At 36.7% G+C, this 12446-nt stretch overlaps 1 protein-coding gene across 4 annotated transcripts in view; it reads right to left on the reverse strand.

The window, feature by feature from the left end:
• Nucleotides 1-3131: 3131 nt before the first annotated feature.
• ATG5 (autophagy related 5) overlaps nt 3132-12446 on the reverse strand; it is a 48405-nt gene continuing 39090 nt past the window's right edge. For all 4 annotated transcript variants that reach the window (XM_083348928.1, XM_083348929.1, XM_083348930.1 and 1 more), the window contains exons 7-8: nt 12298-12415; nt 3132-5026 (exon numbers count right to left, since the gene is read on the reverse strand). In XM_083348928.1, coding sequence (XP_083205054.1) covers nt 4890-5026; nt 12298-12415 — 255 coding nt within the window. In that variant the 3' untranslated portion in view covers nt 3132-4889. The remainder of the gene's footprint in view (nt 5027-12297; nt 12416-12446) is intronic.

The raw sequence follows: 12446 nt of genomic DNA on the forward strand, positions 1-12446 counted from the left end.
CTGCAGTTGTAGAATGTTCGCATTTTCCTAACATGATAATTGCAGTTTATTGTGGCTGAACACAGTAAGAGAAAGATTGTACTCCTTGAGTGGATTCACGCTTTACATGAGCTATACTTAAGCATGGTTTATAAAATAGTCAATATTGACTAAATCACAATTAGTTATGCCTGACCAATATGCTCAGTTATAAACTGCGCTTTATCAAATGTTTGGGTTCATACCAGTGAGCCAGAACTAAGGAAAGCGCAATCTGGATTGGCATGTAGTTCACACAAGGTAACTAGGTTTCGGGATCCCAAAGAGCCAAACTCGAAAGTATGATTGGTCAGGTATGTTTCCAAGAAGTTCTCTATATAAACAGAAACATAAGCTTCTTGTGTCCTCTTGTCTGCATAACTCCAATCTTCTGAAAAATAACAAGAACGTACTGAAACAGTATTTTTCTTAGAGACTGGTGACTTATTTTCCTTATCTAGGAAACTCATGTTTACTTTATGAACCATTCATGACCTCTTTTATAACACTGTAAAACCAAAGATCCTCCTGCAGTCCTCTTTTAACACTCTCATCACTTGACAGCAATCTAGAGGCAGTTCTACCATCTCTTTTAAAAAAATCAACAGGGCGTTAATTTACAAAGAGAATGTTGTCCCTCATTTTTCTCTGGTACTGTAATAGTATGCAGGAATCTCCTTGGGAAACAGGAGGAATACCTGCAGCCTAGAGAATAGTCTGATAAATTGAATTTGAATCTAAGGAGGGATGGAGAAAGCACCTCAGAAGTTGTTAGCCATTTGAACTCAGAACATGTTAACCCTTTAAGGTAATCCAGGCAAGTACAAACATGAGTATTGTTGTTAGTTGTGAAGTGTCCGACCCATTGTGACCCCATGGCCTTCCTGTCCTCTACCATCTTCTGGAGTCCATTTAAGCTCACGCCTACTGCTTTAGTGATTCCATCCAGCCACCTCATTCTCTGTCGTCCCCTTCTTCTCTTGCCCTCAATCTTTCCCAGCATTAGGCTCTTCTCCAGTGAATCCTTCCTTCTCATTAGGTGGCCAAAATATTTGAGTTTCAGCTTCAGGATCTGGCCTTCTAAAGAGCAGTCAGGGTTGATCTCTTCTAGGACTAACTGGTTTGATCGCCTTGCAGTCCAAGGGACTCGCAGGAGTCTTCTCCAGCACCATAGTTCAAAGGCCTCAATTCTTTGGCGCTCAGCCTTTTTTATGGTCCAACTTTCACAGCCATACATTGCAACTGGGAAGATCATAGCCTTGAGTATACACACTTTTGTTTGCAGGGTGATGTCTCTGCTTTTTAGTGTGCTGTCTAGATTTGCCAGTTTTCCTCCCCAAGAGCAAACATCTTTTAATTTCTTGGCTACAGTCCCCATCTGCAGTGATCTTGGAGCCCAGAAAAATAAAATCTGTCACTACCTCCATTTCTTCCCCATCTATTTGCCAGGAATTCAGAGGGCCGGAGCTTGCAAGTCCCTCCATCCATTTTTTCTCCTGAAAACTACGGAGAGTCCCTTCTAAGATACTTACTCTACCTCTTCTCCTTCATACTCAAATTGTATCATTCTTTACGCTGCTGCTTTTCCTTCTGTCTCCCAAGATCATTCCCCTATACTATTATAGGTACACTACATTCCGCAGATTGGACACTTCAGATATGGTCATGCTTACCTTGAAATTATTGAAATTAGCCTTGAGTAATTACAAATGTACTAAAAAAAATCTCTCTGATTGACATCCTCCACGATACCAAGACATTCTTTAAGTGACTGTGAGTATAGCAGTTCCACCTGACCTACCCGTCTTTCATCAAGAATAAATCTCTATAATTGTGCAGTTCTTCTTGAATAGAAGATATCCCTGTATGAATATGAAGAATTATTAGAAAATCTGTTTTCACTATTTTCAGTTAAGAGGACTGACTTGACCATTGTCATCAATCATTCATGCTAACATACATGAGAAACTTAAGAATGTCTTAATTATGCCTATTTGCACTGTTAATGTAAACTGCATATACCAAAGGACAAGATCTGAATTGGTAAGTTGAATTCTAGGAATAAATAATAATGAAAATTAAATCATGCCTGGATGTATATGTTGCTCATAAACTAAGTGTGAGCTGTACTGTATTACTCTTATTTTGAATTAGATGATTCATGCAGATATGTCTTTAATAAGAGACTATCAGCTGCATAAGGAATAAGCCAGCTTAGCAACTTTGCTGCTTTTCCCCTGTAATCTCACATGGCATCTCAAATAATGCTATGAAGCTGGCAATAGATTTGGGCACTTGTGAAAAGTTGCAGGAAGGAGGAAGAATTGCCAAAATAGAACCTTCTTCTGGTTTTACTGATTCTGAAAGTTTCTGTCAGCAAAGGAATTATCAGAAAGATACAAGTACAATGTTCTTTCTGTGACAGCATGTAGATTAGTTCTTCTGTTCTGCACATGTAGGTAAAAGGAGAGAATGCTTGAGCAAATCACATTTGTCCAAAACTGGACATCACTCTGGGTTTAAGAAGACACCAGCATTTCCAAATATAGAAATACATTGTTCTTTCAGTTATCTAAAGTATTGTGGGTGTGCAAATTAGGTTGATATCTGAACAGAATGCAGGTACAACTATTAGTTTAATAATGGTTTGAAGATGTAACAGCTTTGGAAAAAGTGACTTACAACCCATCCTCAAAGTTACAGCTGTCACACCACCCCTATGATCATGTGATTGTCATTGGGCTACTTGGCAATCAGTAAAAATCTACAACAGTTGCAGTATTTTGTAGCTATGTGATTGTGATTTGCAACTTACTGGCTTCCAACAAGCAAAATCAATTGTGTAAACTAGATTCACTTAACAACTACAGGAACAATTATCATAAAATCAGGTCCAGACATGTTGTGACTCCCTGAACCACCGCATTGCTTAGCAATTGAAATTTTAGTGTCAGTTGTAGTCATAAATCAAGGACTATCTGTGCTTAAATATTATTTTTCAATGCATTCAATATCATGAATTCATTTTAGCATCACAGTTTCAGTTTGAATTGTGACTAAACTATTGCAATATTTTATGCATAGGTGAAATACTTAAAAAAACACAATTCTGAGAATAGCAAATTTTATTTCAAGAAAACGTTCTACATTTTATAATGTCTAGTGGCCATGAAAAAAAATCTTATTTAGAAGATGATACAAGGCAGTTAGGTAAGAATTCAGTACACACTCATTACTTCTCTTATTTACTACTGGAATAAAGGAGGCAATTGCTACTGTTGGTAGGTCTTCATTATAACCAAAGTATGTGTCTAGAAGCTTCTTTTGGAAAGTTCTGGAACAAATGTAAGCCAAAACTATGAAGGAATTTCTAATACTTCCAAATATAATTTTAAATCATTGATTATAAAAATAAATCCCAAACTCCAGTAAGACCAGAAACATAACACATAATTTAAAAATGGCCTTGTGTCTAAATGTTTCTATGATAATAGTTGACCTATCCGCCTTGTTTTATGTTAGATGCCCAGAACTAATGTGCTAAAGTTATCTTAAGCCAGGGGTGCCAAACTCACAATGTCATGTGATGTGACTTTGCCATTGCCGGCAAGGGGGTGGGCGCAGTTTCGCTATGATGCATGCGGCCCGCGGGCCGGCAGTTAGACACCCCTGTCCTAAGCTGACAGAAGGTATTTTTGGAAGGAGAAGGACTCCTCCATTTGACTCTTGCTGAGGCTTCAGCTCACTTGAGATGTCTTCAGATGTCTTCAGTATCATCTACCTATTACTTCTTTGGGAATTGAAAAAAACCCAAGCCTTGAAATTTCCAAAATCTTCTTACAATCTATTTAGAAGGAATGTCAAACTTTTTTGCTGCATATGATCTCACCGCTTAACTGATACCAATATATTTCTGATATTTCTTTAAAAAAACATTATATTGTCCAGTAGTTTTGGGGGTCTGCTCAGTGCCATATAACTGGACATCTGGCCATATAACAGAGCTCCTCCCCACCTTCACCTTCTTATATTCACACTACTTTTCACTAAACCTTGTTCTTTGACTTGCCAGAGTAGGTAGTCGATTATATAGGAAACTGCTGGGGGGAAAGAAAGAAAGACCTTCCACCTATGGTGCTATTCTGCTGATAGAGAACCCAGTTATCCAATCATCTTGCAGCATGCATTCAAGAAGACATTTATCTGAGCATATTCAATATCACAGTAAATTATGCAAGAAACATTCCAGTATTATTTTGAACTAAGGCATAATAACGCCAGTAAGATTACTGATGCTAGTAATGTGTTTAAGATCATTAATGTAATTTGTGTAATACAAAACATGTGGTTGTTTAAAAATTCAGTTGCCAAGTACAAAAATGGAAAGAAACGTTGTGTATGAAATCCCAGAGAAAGGACGTTAGCATGCCATCTTTTTTTTCTAAAGAGATACCACACATTAATTTTTATAGGATACTCATCTAATTTTCTAGAATAAATCAGACTTTTATTTTAAAGGTAAGTCATTACAACTTTGGGAAACACCCTTTTATTGATTAATAAGAAACACAAAGTGGTGCATATTTCCACTTATTCCTCATGCTCTCCACTTCATATTTACCATTAGAAAAATAGAAGATTTGCAGTAGTCTTCATGAGCCACATTCAAAGTTAATGATGACATTGGGGAAAAAAGGGCTAATGCAAAAATTGGCCAGCTCAACTGCTGTTATCACATGAAGGATCTTTCTTCCCGTTCAGCTTGCAGGAGCAAGGATTTTTGGTCAGGTCAACCTCACCAAGCTTGATTGAACTTAGGTGTACATTTTGCTGTCCCCAACAATGGCTGATCCTCAGTCAAACATGACACTTCAATCTGCAGACAATGGAATAACACTGATGTGTAGAAAGTTATCGGGATAACTCATATGTTCACTTAGCCACTGTATTGGTGTCTCCAACATTGGTTCTATTCCATGAATCATCACTTGAGTCTTCTTTTCACCATCTAATTCACATAGAGAGGGAGAGAGAGAAATTGCTAAGTTAGCAATTGTCAGATTTAAAAAGAAACAACTATATTGTAAGTATATGATACATTGTTTCATAGTGAAATTCTGCAGAATCCTTGCTTTATTGCTACTGATTATTATCTTACTACAGTTCAAATGAGTTTGTAAAGGTACACGGAAAGTTCTATTAAATGAAGTTTTGTAATATTATCAAGAAACTGCTGGGTTTTTTTTTAAAAAAAAAACACTGTAATCTTACTACACCAACCTTTCTCTCATTGTGCACACTGAAATGAAAAGTAATAGTTTTAAGGCAGCTTCAAAAGATTTCTTAAATCCAAAGGTTTTAAATACATTTGAGTGGCAGTAATTTACAAAAGGACAAAGCATGTGCACAATTGTGGAATACTTAACTGGATCCAGACTAAATATGCTTATAGCAGATTGAATGAAATAGTTTGGAGCAGTTCTTCAAGATTTCAGTGAATCTACTACAGAATACGACTAAACTAGGCCCCATCTTGTACATGTCATAGAAATGAAATATGTACAAATAATACAGGGGTATATGAATATAAGGTTCAGAGATTATGCAAAGAGCTAAATTTGGCTTGGGTAGACATCAACGTTGGCCAGTTTAATTTGGGTTTAAATTTTATTGCAGAAAATCCAAATCAAATTGCCCTCATTGACCAGCGTTAGAAAACAACCAAATGTAATACTTTCTCGAAAGTTGCTTCTTGGAGAAAATAACCCTGCCATATTTCAGCTAAATACAATCTGCTAAATATCTTTAAATTGCTACTAAAAAAAACACCTTTTCATCTTTAAAAAAAGGTTTTAAGGTGCTTGAACGAATGTGTCTAAATGTAAATCTAGAAGAAACATATAGACTTAATTTTATTTGTGGCAAAATGAAACCTATCAAAGTTTCATATGAAAGCTACAAGGGGCTTTGATTACAGTATTTGGAGTCTTTTGAAAATGGGATTTCCACAGCTCTGCTTTCTAGGGATTGGGTTTTTTTGTTTTCAGAATGATATGCAGAGGGGAAGAAAGTGCCTCTGTTAATTGGGATGAAGCTGTAAAGAGACTATGATTAATCTGTTCTTGGCATCCTTCAGTCTCGAGAGACTATGGCATCATGCTCTGGAAAGAGGTCCTAAAGCTGCATCTGGTGTGGCTAAAAAGGCCAATTCGAGAGTGGCAGGCCCTTCCACACTGAGGGCAGATACAATCTGTCCCCTGTCCAGCCCCAGATTTTGCTGGTTCCAGGACTGCCTCTTTGCCTCAGCCTGCACACAAGTGTTTCTTCGAATTGGAGAAGGCCATGCTGCGTCTTTAGCCTCCAAGCTGAGCTATCAGAGGTCAAGGTTTCCCAGCTGTTAATGTCCATTCCCAAGGCCTTTAGATGCCTCTTGCAGATGTCCTTATATTGCAACACTGCTCTCCCTCTGGGGCGCTTTCCCTGCACTAGTTCTCCATACAGGAGATCTTTCGGAATCCGACCATCAGACATTCTCACGACATGCCCAAGCCAGCATAGACATCGCTGTTTCAATAATGTATACATGCTAGAAATTCCAGCGCATTCCAGGACTGCGCTATTTGGAACTTTGTCATGCCAGGTGATGCCATAAAATACATCGGAGACCGCATATGAAAGGTGTTCAACTTTCTCTCCTGCCGTACGTGAAGGGTCCAAAACTCATTGCAGTACAAGAGTATGCTCAAGACGCAGGCTCTATAGACCTGGATCTTTGTATGTTCTGTCAGCTTCTTATTAAGCCATACTCTCTTTGTAAGTCTGGAAAATGTGGTGGCCACCACATTTTCCAGATTAATCTGTACACCTGCGTTTATATTGTAGAGGTATTCCTGAGTAAATAATGCATATAGTTTCAAGGTGATAATTTGAGAGTTTTTCCAAGAGGAGCCTTCATAATTCAGGAGTTTCAAGATGGAGTTGATTTATTGGAACAATTTAGATAAGTATCTTGCATCAAAGAGAGGTCCTTAAAAGGAGAAAGTTGTAAGATTCTGGGAAAGATCAGCAATTGTGGGCACTTTTATTAAAAGTTTGAAGTGAATTGAATTAAACACTTAAGTGTGGCAGAGATAGCTACCAACAACTTGATATTATTAATATGACAGACCAGCAAACAAGAGTGTCCCCATTATTTTAGAAGACCTTCTAAAACCTTGGGAAAAGAGTCTGAAGAACCTTATTCTTCAAAATATCAAAGTCAAGACACTTATACCTATTTATACCTCACAAATCTGCTTGGGCTTTTCCAAAATAATTACTTCCATAGTGATTCACTTTATTTGTAAAATTCTTTTAAAAAGGAGGTATTCCTGGCTCCACTTTTATATACTTTTGAAAAGTTATAGAGATAAAATATTAAATACAGATCTCAGAAAAGACAGAGACATACAAGATCTGATATCTAATAAAGTATAATAACAGTGAGGACAAGATAAATTTATCCTTGATTTATTAACTATGGCAAGGTCTCTGACTGTAGATCATGCCAGAACATATAAATTATTAAGAGTAAGCAATACACCAGAAAACAGAATTATTCTTCCAATGAAATTTTAGAAGAACAAGAAGCTTATATAAGAACTGAATTTGGAAGAACAGAATAATTCACAGTAAGAAGTGAAACTGAGAGAAATATGCATTTTCGCCATATTTGTTTAACTTGTCTAGCAAATAAATTATCAGAATAATAAACTGAATAAAATTGGAGGTAAAAATACCAACAATTAAAAATAAGTAAATGATACCCCTTCTAAAGAAAACTTGGAAGAGCTCATTATGGAAATAAAAAAATGGAAAGTGAAAAATCTGGGTTAATATTAAGAAAACTAAGACAGTGCCAACCATCTAGCTTAGTGAACTCACAGTTAATAGCAATGAAGTGAAGAGTTAGGCCTGATTTAATGACATTTAACTAAAGCTATTTTGTTTCTTTTTTGGCATCTCTTGATTACTGTAATAAGCAGTACTATGCTATTAAATTTATGTACTGTATTTTTAATTGTTAAACTGAATTAGAGGAAGGTAACTTTGCCTTGAATAAATGTTGGAAAAGCACATTCAACATTACATCATCTTAAACCATACCTTAGACCAGGGGTGTCAAACTTGCAATGTCACGTTACATGTCACGACATATCGTGACTTTTTTCCATTGCCGGCAATGGAGTGGGTGTGGTTTCGCCATGATGCATCCGGCCTGTGGGCCGGCAGTTTGACACCCTTGCCTTAGACCAAACTATAAGTTTAGCCATTCTCAAATGTTCTCCTAGCTGAAAAACATGTTGAGGGAAAAGGTGTGTTCATTCAAATGGCAATAACTTGTCAAGTCAACTCATCTTTTCCTCAACACATTTTTCTATCCTATAACAAAATCTAAAAGTAGAATCCTATTACATTATACAATGAAGTCACTTTATGCTATTGTATTAGAAACACCTTACTTTCATTAACTAAACAACAGCTCATTATTTCCCAAATATTCACACTTACAATGAGTAACAATACTATTAAGATTTTAAACAATGCATTAAAGACAATAGGCTGCTAGTAGTAACAACTGATATTTGAAGTAACACTTGAAGTATAAATTCTTAACTTTATTAGGTATCCTATATTAGTTTAGATAATTCAACAAGCTCACACAAGTAAAAAGAATGCACAGTGAAATGCATGCATGCATGCATACACACACACACACACACACACACACATATACAGTAAAACAGAGTGATGTGTAATTGTTGGAAAGCTTGATTGTAGTTCTCCTTAATAATCCATGCTTTTACTATTTTGCCCAATTCTTATTACACACTATTTTTAATTATTTCAGCTGATAGCTAGGCAAAGAACCATTTATATATTTTCATAAGTTTGTTCAAATACATTTTTCCTTTTCTGTGGATTAGTGAAAATTTGCCTAATCAATGAGAAGCCTCTGACTAAAAGTCTGTCCAGGACATAACATTCTAAAAGATGTCAGTCACAGCCATATTGATGGCAGCCATCAACCAAATCACAGAGGGTTAACTGAGTCTGGATATGGCCAGAGCCAATACATCAAACCCTAACTTTAAAAGGGCAATTAATCTTAAGCCAAATCTTAAGAGCAAGCTACGTGATGTAGCAGTAAAAATGTGCATACAAGCCTTGATAGCTTTTATTCAATGATAATAAGCAGAAGGGCAGTATTATTCACAACAAATAATACAAATTCAAGTACCTCCACCCAGGCTCACACACAAATGATGGCAAACGATACCAAGGTTCAGCTACACTAATCATTACTTTAAAGCGTAACAATTGCTGAATAAAAGTGGATCAAACAGTTATGTTCAGAATATTAAGCAAGAGAGACTTCTGATCACAGAAGTAGCAGCAATACCGAAGTAAAGGATACTTTGCTGCTAAATTCATTTAGTTTCAGCTAGGGACCTTGACTTATGAACACAGAAAGCACAGGAAAAGCTTGCCATAATTACTTTAAATCATGACAGCCTGTGTCAAGGGATTTTTTTTTCTCCTTATCTACTATCCATGCAATTCACAGGGAGTGTTCCATAGCCCTCTGGCAAGTGCAACGTGACCAAACTCCATCCTCTTTACAGGTCATAGAAAGGAAGAGTTTGGCCTTATAAGGAGCCTTGGTGGAGCAGTGGGCTAATGCCTCCTTAAGTAACACCAGCTGCCTGCAATCAGTGCAGGTTCACATCCCACCAGGCTCAAGGTTGACTCAGCCTTCCATCCTTCCGAGGTCGGTAAAATGAGGACCCAGATTGTTGGGGGCAATTAAGCTGACTTTGTAATAATGCCGCTTGGGGGGGGGGGCGAAAGCCCTAATAAGCAGGCATATACATAGAATGAAGGCTATTGCTAAGCACATTGGTTTGTGCTTAAATTGTAAGCCGCCCTGAGTCTTCGGAGAAGGGCGGGATATAAATGGGATTAAAAAAATAATAATAATCTGTACTGTATTTCAGAGTTCTGTGAATCTCAGCAGTATGGCATAATTATAAGAAAGATTCTTTTTTTAAGTTCCCCAGCAATAACGTTAGGAGGAACCCTTGAGTTCTTGTTAATCTTGTTGGACGCCTCAGAAAGTATAACAATGAAAATCTGTCTCCACATATTAAGCTCCATGCTGTAAGAGAGAATTGGGATATAAAATGATTTAATGATATCTACAGAGTATGGTGCTGTGGTTTTCAACTAAAGTTTGTTAACTTTTAAGGAATGAGTCTGTAACTTAAAAGTATCCCACTCCCAGAAAATTCTATCATATAAAAAAACCAATGCCATATCCTCAAAAGAATGGCAGATTAAGCTATGTGAGCACACATCAGTGTTAAGAATGATTTAAAAAACAAGTTGGATACTGAATTAATTTAATTAATTTAATGTGGAAAACATTTATAAACATTTATAATTCTGCATACAGACTTGCAGCACATCCAAAATTTGGGTCTCTCCTAATGTAACTTTTTAAAAAAATACTTGATTTTGCCTGACTTGTTATAATAATGAAACTTTCTCAGAATAGACAGAAATTCCTATTGTGTTTGTTCTGATTGATGATTATATTGGCGGCCTCCACTAATTACCAAACATTTATTTGATTATAATAAATTTAAACTGCTAAATTATATAAACTGCCTTTGTACGCATACTAGTCTAGTGCCATTTCCAAAATTCTTATTCACTTTGAATATCTTGTAAATCCCTTTTCATTTCTACTTTCTTCTTGGTTGTGCTTCCATATATTAATAAAAGAAAAGACAAGAAAAAAGAAAATTCAGGTAATAACCTGAGCAGGGGTTGGACTAGATGACCTCCAAGATCCCTTCCAACATCATCATCATCATCATCATCATCATTATTATTATTATTATTATATTAATTTATCATCATCATCTTTGAATCAGGCATACAAAATTATGGGTAAGAGTTTGTATATTGTATGACAAATTCTGAATTGTATTATACGGTATTAATCTGAAAATTAGTCAGTGATTCTTCATGTTTGGGTCTTAGGTTCTTTCTATTCATAGATGATCATAGATGATTCTGTTCACAGATGATATTGTTCTTTATTCCTCCTGTAATTGTCCAAAACATATACATACTATTCCAAATGTTCCCTGAAACTTTACGAACAGATTTTACAGGGGTACAAAGTGAAATGAAACACTCCCCATACTCATATCCATAATGACTGAAGCTCTCTAAACCTGAGGTCTACTCAAGAAATGATTGAACAGTTCATAAATGTGAAATAGTTTGAATCAATTGATTCTAGACAAAGGTGTAACATAATGTAAATAATGCATTCTCAGGTAGAGAATGTTGAGTTGGTGCTAGACCTCCTCCTGAAGCTGATTTGTCTCCTCTTCCCTAGATATCACAACAAATTTCAAAAGCTGCAAACCAAAAAACAATTTATTCTGATCTTGCCAAACACAGAAAAGGAGCAGAGACTATATAGACTTGGCAAAGCCCTCTCCTTGCCCAAATAAAAATCCAAATAAAAATTTGATTCTATTGCTTCTGCTACTTGTCATCTATATTTCATGATGGGTTGTCCTTGAGTTATGACCATAATTGAGCTTGGAAATTAGAGTTATAAGTTGTGCTGGTCATAAAGCAGTCACCATGTGACTGGGCTCAATTTTATGACCAATTCTGTGGTAGGCATTAAGCAAACACCTAGGTTATTAAGCAAACAACCCGGCCATTAAGCAAACCTACTGTTCACCGTGGGATGGTTTTTGCTGGAAATGAGATATAAAGGCCAGTTTCTGGCAGAAACATCATAAATCGTGGTCACATGACTGGGAGCATTTCAAACAACCATATATGGGGACCAGTTGCCAAGCTCCCAAAATAAGGTCTCCTGACTTGGGGGGGGGGAGAGAGAGATCAGAACTTCAAAACTGGGTTGTAAGTAGCTTTGGGGGGTCTATTGTAACTTTAAATGATTGCTAAGCATGGGGTCAAGGACTACCTGTATGCTTTAGCTTCATTTCAACCTTCTAGACCAGGGGTAGGCAACCTTGGCTCTTTTATGACTCTTTGACTTCAACTCCCAGAATTCCTGAGCCAGCTACGCTCCACCCCTGCTCTAGACCAAGAGGTGGTTTTAAAAAACAACCCCCCCAAAATATTTCCCAAGCCCCCCTCTATAAGCAAGAAGAACATTTTCCATTACATCTTTTAATAGAATACCTTCAGAATTAATTGCAGCAGGACAAACTTCTTTTAGGAGATCACCCAGTGTATGTAGCTGTCCATCTACAGCAACAGGACGGAATAGCTTCTGTATAAAAGGTCGTTCTGGTGTTATCTAGCAATAAATTGTTAATATTAGTAAAAGC

Source organism: Vipera ursinii (assembly GCF_947247035.1).
Source record: "Vipera ursinii genome assembly, chromosome: 1".
In the NCBI taxonomy this organism is placed as follows: domain Eukaryota; kingdom Metazoa; phylum Chordata; class Lepidosauria; order Squamata; family Viperidae; genus Vipera; species Vipera ursinii.